General features: G+C 48.6%; 1 protein-coding gene across 1 annotated transcript; it reads left to right on the forward strand.

Moving 5' to 3' along the window:
* Positions 1–909: 909 nt before the first annotated feature.
* LOC309682451 (E3 ubiquitin-protein ligase TRIM39-like) lies at positions 910–7,400 on the forward strand (the record flags this gene model as incomplete). The annotated part of the gene is made up of 7 exons (XM_082496542.1): positions 910–919; positions 2,580–2,597; positions 2,876–2,896; positions 4,431–4,451; positions 4,931–4,951; positions 5,666–5,692; positions 6,832–7,400. 7 exons carry the CDS (start codon positions 910–912, stop codon positions 7,398–7,400), a joined length of 687 nt encoding a protein of 228 aa, XP_082352668.1.
* Between the last annotated feature and the right edge of the window lie 362 nt (positions 7,401–7,762).

Below are 7,762 nucleotides of genomic sequence, written 5' to 3' on the forward strand. Positions count from 1 at the left end.
ATTTGACCAAAGCCTTCTGCCTCTTTTGACCGTGGCTCTTGGCAAACAAAGCCAAAAGAGACAAGGAGCAGACAGCACAGGAAAAATGAGTGTAAGAAAGAGGGGGGCATGAAGAGCAGGGCAGAGTGATGAGGTGTGCCATGAGCAGATCTCCTCCTCTGTAACAAGCAGATCAGCCCCTGTTTCTCCCTTCTGACTCCAGCTTGTCTCCAGCAATGTCTTCCGCAGCCAGCTCTTATAGCATGGAAACTCATCCCTGCAGAGCTCTGAGGTTGCTTTCATGACGGCTCCTCATAGCCATGGGAGAACCATCCCTGATGTGTTTAAAGGGAGAAAGGCCAACTTGGTCCACAGATTCTTCAGAGCACTTCCTCAGCTTTCTTTTCTGGATCTCTGCCTGCAGATGCCATTCTGCTTTGACTGTCTGGGTCGTCATACTGTATGGGGTTTCTGTGCAAGGTTTTGGTGTGAGTGGTGGTGTAGGAGTGGCCTTCATGAGAAGAGGCTGTCCCATGCCTGACGCAGCCAAATCCTGCCAGCTCCAAAACAGACCCCCCCGCTGGCTGAAGCTGAGCCCATCAGCAAAGGTCATACCATTATTGGAGGGATTCCTGAAACACTGAATCCTGTGGGATGGACCCCATACTGAAGCAGGGGAAGAATGTAAGGAGGAAGGAGTGGCAGTGTCAACATGTTATGGACTGACCAAAATCCCCATTCCCCAGTACCCTACAGTGCTCAGGTGAGGAGGCATAAGAGTCAGGAACAAAAGACTAAAATAGTGAAGCTGAGACTGGGAAGAAGGGGAGGGTGAGTGGAAGGTGGGTTTTGTTTTTTCTTTCTTTCTCACCATGCTACTTTTTTTTTAAATTGGCTATAAATTGATCTCTCCAGTCTGTTTTGCCTGTAATGGCAAATGGTAAGTGATGTCCTGGTCTTTATGTCAACCCACAAGCATTTCTTTCTTATTTTCTCCCCCTAACAAGTCAGGGGGTAGGGAGAGGTGTGTTTAGAAAGTAGCTTGTTGAGAATTTGGCAGCCAGCAAATGTCAGCCCACCACTGTCCTTTCTCTATAGCTTGATCAGGATAACTGCCAGGATTGGAGAAAGTCTGAAGGAATATGAAGATGGACAATGGTCCCAGTCCTCTGCCTCTGTGAAACACAGTAGCTGGTGCAAAGCACCTTCTTCTGTGCTCTGCAGTTGCATGCACAACTGATTTTGATGAAGGAAAACATTTGTGCATATCTGTGAAAATTCTCAGATTGTTACACTGCACCAACGATGGGATAGTGATCACCTGGGAACACCTTACCGACCCTGCCTTCTGTTCTCTAGCCCTGTGCCCACCACATAGCTTTGGTCACTTTTTTCCTTGCATTGAAGAATGAACTGTGGGAAAATGACACAGGAAAGCGGAAGGTGCCTGGAGATATCTGGTAAACGTGGTAAGAGCTGTGTTTGTTCTCTTTAGACAGGGATGGAAGGGAAAGGATGTCATTTGAACACCCTGGATCCCTGGGAGATTCACATAGGATAAGAAGGGATGTGTTCATCCCCAAAAGCTTTTTTTAATTGATCCTAATGCCCACATCTTGTCACAAAGCAGTGGGGTTTCGGACAACTAGTGAACACATTTCATCTGCCCCATAAGTACAGTGGATCCCATTCCTCTTGCCTGTGGTCATTTGTGGGAACCTCTGGAATTCTGAGTATCTCTCTTGAGAGAAGCAAGGCCTGTGGAGGTCTATGCCTTTGAGCCTCTCTGATGATAGGCAAGTGTCATTATCTGAACCAAAAATGTTGTATATGCCTGTAGGCTCCTGATTCATGGGGTCCTTTGGGACAAAGACAGCAATTCATGAGCACGTTCCAAAAAAAAGAATTTTTGTTAAGATACCTAAGAGCCTGGATGTTTCACTGAATTGTACTTCCATGAAATACTGAATATGGATCTTTTGAAAATATGCAGGTTGGTCTCTGTCATCCATTTTACAAAGAGTTCTGCAATTCCCAGTTATCATCTTGAACTTTTTAGGATTCTGGAGTTCATATAAAGGTAAGATATTCGTAGAATCCTCTGGTATTTCTCAGTTCCTTCATATCAAACAAGAAATCAGTGATTAGCCATAGTCAGCAAGGCCCATACCCTCAAGCATCAAAGCCGTCCATGGCAGACAAGAGAAAGGGCCTACAGCAGCCCCGTGCCTTTCTGGACCATGAGCTGGAGGCAAACTGCAATACTTAAGGAACCCATGCTGTGTAATGCATCCTCCATTACACTGCTGTGGATATTGTCTGCTCTTGCCTTTGACACGTCTCATTTTTCAAAAGCACCCTCACTAATGTTTGGGACATCATTAATTTTCCTTGATTTGCTACGTTACAAAATACCTCCACTTTCATTTTTCTACCACAACCAAAAGCTTGGTATTAATTCCAAAGAGGATAGGTAACTGCTGCCTTGTGTGAGAGCCTCTTCTTCTCAAGAGGATCTCAATTCCAGCAACCCCCTTCCCTGGAGCTTCAGGAAATGCACCCTTCACCAGTTCTAACTGCCTTTCTACTTTCCTTTGCAGAACTCCAAAGGAAGATAGGTGAGTGCAGAGATAGTCCTTGAAAAAGGCGGCCCATGCTGTCCATGGGTCCCTGCAAAGTCAGGGCAGAACAGCATCCATTCTTCCTGAGGGCACACCAGGCACACCAGGTGACCCTGGGTACCACGTCCCCATTCCTGCAGATCCCTTTCCCCCCACTAAACCCACACGCAGGAAATGTAAAGGCAGAGTCAGGCAAGTGCCCAGGTCTGGAGCCCAGCTAGGAACTGAGCCTAATGACCTGTCTTGTCTAATGGCCTTTCCTCATCCCTTTGTAGCTCGGGTGCAAGACGAGAATGGTGAGTACTCTCTGCTGATTGGGCTGATGCCATTGTGGAGGGAAAGGCTCCTTCCAAGACAGACATGCTGGATTCTTTGGACAAGCGTCTGTGCACGTGGGCCACGAGGGTTGTGTCCTTGGTGTCTCTGCAGCATTTCCCATTTTCAGGAAATGCAGTTGAGGCCTTCAGGTGTGGCTGGAACCTGAGGGAAGGCCTTTCCTCTGAGAAAGGTCATGTGGGAATAAGGGAAGAGGGCAGGAATGAGAAAAAGGGGGGAGAGATGGAGAGCCCACTGGCCTCTGCAGAGGGTTGGTAGAAGAGCATCCATTCTTCTGGAGTGCATGACAGGTGAATCAAGGTCTTTCTTTTCTTTCCTGTGTTCTTTGTCATTACAGAGCTACTGCAGAGGGAGAAGGGTAAGTGACCTTTCAGTTCTGATGCTTCTGAGAAGACACGCAGCTTCTGTCATGTCCTTCAAGCACGTGCTCAGCTCAGGAAAGCTTCCTTGAGGCCGTCACGTTGTGCAGGGGAAGATCCTGTCATGTTGAGGCAGGCTTTGTAAGACCTGAGGGAAAAATGTCCAGGGACATGGCCTAGTGCGTGGGGGGGGTGGACAATCCTGCCCTCCAGGCTCACGGTAAAGGCAGCCAGAAGAGAGCTTGCGTGGTGCTGAGTCTGACATTGATTTGGGCATAGCATGTTTACAAGCAATGCCTGCTCTTCCACCTGGCCACAGGCAAACCCAGGCCACAGAATCTCTGGGGTGTGTGTTTGGCCAAAAACAGCGTCCGTGTGATGCCTGTGCCTCGCTCCTCTCAAAAGCAGGAGGTCACACTTGACGAGGGCAAGGTTTCCCATAGGCCTAACCTCACCCTGACCAGCTCCATTTCTATGCAAGGTCTCCCTGCTACACAGCCTGCCCCCACCTCTCCATGCTTCTCTCTGTACCCCTGGGCAATGCCCTTCCTGGAAATACAGGCTCCTTTAATGTAGTTCCCTTCCTCTTCTCTTGGAAACATGTAAGTTGCCTATGGCCTCCTTAGTCGAAGAAGGCACAGCAGGACCTCCACTCTCTCCTACCAATTGGGAGCTCTGCACTTAATTCTGAAACAGGTTCCCACGTTTGTGTAACCAGCTGAAGCCTTCAGGTAGGCTGGAACATGAGTAAAATATGTGGCCGTTCAAAAATAATCATGTGGGATTAAAGGAAGAGGGAAAGAATAACTCAGAGATGGAAGGAATGATGGAAAGAAAGAAAAGAGAAGGCAAATGCTGTTGGGGTGGAAGAATCTTATTTTCGGTGGGGACAGTAGTCACCTTGTGTGAGATCTTTTAAGTCTAGATGAGTGGCCTTGGCAAGTTGCCTTTCTTGTGCTGTGAGGCACCAGCATCCTAAAGGTTTCCAAGGAAGGACTTGGCCTCAGCACACGCTTGCACTCGTCCATGTATGCACTCGACTTCTTGGGAGGATCCCTACTCCAACAAATGCCTTCCCTGGGGCTTCAGGCAATGCATCCTCCTCTGGCTCTAACTGCCTTTCTTTCCTTTGCAGGACATGTCCAAGAGAAGATAGGTGAGTGCTGCCCGTCCTGTGGTGGGCTGCCCATGCCTGGAGTGCAGGGTGGGAATGGGGAGTGCTCTGGGTCCCTGCATCCAGCCCTGCTCCCTTCCAGCTAGAATCAGAGCCTGCTGCTTGCCTCCCCTCTCTGTCCGTTGCCCTCCTTCCCCCATTTGTCACCACTGCTCTGACACAGCACCTTCAACAAGAACATGCAGGAGAATGCCCTCTGCTTTGAGAATTGGTCCCATCCTTCAAGCCAAGCAGTGCTGTGTGCTGCAGAGGGTCTCCAAAGCGTGCAGAGGAGCTGGTGGGGTCCACGGAGAGTCAGGGCAGAGGAGTATCGTTTTGTGGGAGGGCATCCCTTATGGACTCAGGCCATACCCTTCCCATGGAGAAGAAAACACAAGGGCCCGTTGTGCGAGTCCTCCCTAAGAATATCCAAGCTGCCCCCAAGCCTGTCTCTGCTAATGCCTGTGCCTTTCCGTTTCTAGATCAGCTCCAGAAGGAAAATGGTAAGTTCTCTTGGCTTCCTGAGAAATGCCCTTCCTTAAAGAGACGGTCCTTGAAAGAGGCAGCCCGTGCTGTCCATGGGCCCCTACAAAAGATGGGCAGAAGAGCATCCATTCTTCTGGAGGGCATGCCAGGCACATCCTAAGCTCTTTCCCCTCTTTCCTGTGTTCTTTGTCATTACAGAGCTACTGCAGAGGGAGAAGGGTAAGTGGCCTTTCATTTCTGTTGCTTCTGAGACCATAGTCATCTTCTGAGACATGTGTGGTATCTGGTGGGGAGGGACCTTTGAATTCCATTGCCCTTTTTTGTGAGAGATACAGGACATACAGCAATGGGGTTTATGAAGCGGTTTTGCAACCACATATTGTCAAGTGTCTATAAGGCACTGGGATTTCCTCTTTTATGACAACTGCAGACATGAGCTTATGGTCTTTTGACCAGCCTGTTCTCTTTCCTGCTAAGGACCATGTGTCTTTCCTTTCTGTATTTATGGTATGTTTAAAACATTTCTATGACAGCAGTCACTTGAGTGGTCCTCTGGCTTTTCCTCTATGGAGGATGAGATGGCCTTGTGATGTGCTCTCTGACCCATAAAAAAGACATGCTACTGCAGAAAAGCATGCTCGTCTGCCAGCATTAGAGACTGTGTGTGAGCTCGCTGGACCCCTGCTCCCCTTGTTAAATCTACTCAATGACTCCTTTTTCGTTTTCCACAGAATTTCTGCAGACACAACGACACAAAGGTAAGAAAAGAAGCCATGCTGAATGCCATCCCTTGGAGCCTGAATGCAGCTCTGGGGGACACATTCCTCCTTCGCAAGCAAGCGTTCAGATGGCTTCTGAACAGCAGGGATTGTTTCTTATTCTTTCTCTTATTCATTTGCTGCCCAAGAAACTTCACAGGTCAGTCACAGAGTTTCAGGCATTCAAAGCGGCATTACGGATTCTCGGAAGACAAGGCTAGGTCTTAGCAAGGAGAGGCTCATTTCTGGGTGTTTTTGGAGCATTTCTCCTGCTGAGTGTACACACACTTGGTGCATTTGTGTCATACGGCCCTGGTCCATGGAATTTCTCCCCATACGCTCATTCAAGCGGATTCTGTGATTCTGTTTTTTCCTGAAGGGGAGGTGTGTGCCAAGGCATGGTTCTTACCCTCTGGTCACCTCTCTTAGAATCCTCCCTGATGGTCATGATGTCTTCAAGGCAGTGCCTTTGAGTCACTTTGCATTTGGTGCATGCCAACCCCACTCTCAGCATGCCATAGATGTGAGACAAGGGAGATGGGAGCTTTGGGACAGCAGAAGCTAGAGGTTTCATAGAACAGTTTAGGTTGGAAGGGACTTTTAAAGATAATCCTGTTTAACCCCCCCTGCCATGGTCAGGGGCACCTTCCACTAGACCACATTGTTTAAAGCCCCATCCAGCCTGGTCTTGAACACCTCCAGGGATGGGGACTCCACAACTTCCCTTGGCAATTTCTTCCAGTGCCTCATCACCCTCAGAGTGAACATTTTTTTCCTAATATCTATTCTAAATCTCCCCTCTTCCACATTGAAGCCATTACCCCTCATCCTATCATTACATGTCCTTGTAAAAAGTCCCTCTCCAGCGATCTTTTTGGGTACCCTTTAGATTCCGGAAGGTTGCTATACTTTCTCCCAGGAGATTTCTCTTCTCCAAAATCTCCCCAAATCTCTCAGCCTGCTTTCATAGAAAAGGTGCTGCATCCCTCTGATCGTATTCTGGGAAAGCAGCTGCCTCGGGTGCATCGGAGTGGAGCACAAGGGATGGCAAGGGAACCCGTGGGAGGGGACACATAACAGAAAGCTTCACAAATGTAGTCTTTAAGCTTTTTCCTACTTAAGTGACTTGGTCGTTGCAGTGGATGTCACCCTGGATGCTGACACGGCTCACCCCAGATTGGAAATCTCTGACAACGGAATGAGTGTGAAAGATACTGGTGCCATCAGGAGGGTGCCCAGCAAGGAGAAGAGATTTGATTCCCACACCTTTGTGTTGGCAAAGGAAGGATACAAATGTGGGAGACACTACTGGGAAGTGGATGTTGGCAAGAGACGAAGCTGGGCGTTGGGTATTGCCCAGGAATCCGTGGCTCGCAAAGGGACATTGGCTCTGTCCCCTAAGAGTGGCTTCTGGGCTGTAGGGTTTGCAGATGGGCGAGAGTATTGGGCCTACACAGATCCTTGGACGCGTTTGCGTGTGAGTGGGAAGCTGCAAAAGATTGGGATCTTCCTGGACATGCCAGCCAAGAAGCTGTCGTTTTACAATGTCCGTACGAAAGCAGAAGCAGCTCTGTACACTTTCACTGTGGGAGGTGACAGCAGCCAGGAAGAGAAGTTTTTTCCTTTCTTCTCAACAGGCCCATCTGCTGCAAAGACTGACGATGAGCCTCTCAAATTAGTGCAGGAGTTTGATGATGATGATGAGTGAATGGAGGAGCTGAGAATGAATACTTAAAGTGTGACAGAAACACAGAGCCTAAGATCACACTGCACTCTTCTCACACCCCTGGTTTGTGCCACCAAATTTTAGTTGAACAGTAAGAAGCTTCCACCATTGCTTGTTAATGCTTCCATCAGCCAGTCAAGAAGGAGTAGACCTAGACTTCAGGCTACCGTTCACTGGGTAGAGAGGACCTTCAGTTCTCCTAGGCACTCACAGAAAGGAATGGATCCTCAGTGCAGAGGGTGAAAACAGTCATGGGGTTTGCATACAGAAGCTTACATCAAGGCGTCAACATGAGCGTGAAAAGATTTTCTGTGTGCCAGTCACTGAGGATCCCAGTAAACCTT

The sequence above is a fragment of the Vanellus vanellus genome, assembly GCF_965231255.1.
Source record: "Vanellus vanellus genome assembly, chromosome: 29".
Lineage (NCBI taxonomy): Eukaryota > Metazoa > Chordata > Aves > Charadriiformes > Charadriidae > Vanellus > Vanellus vanellus.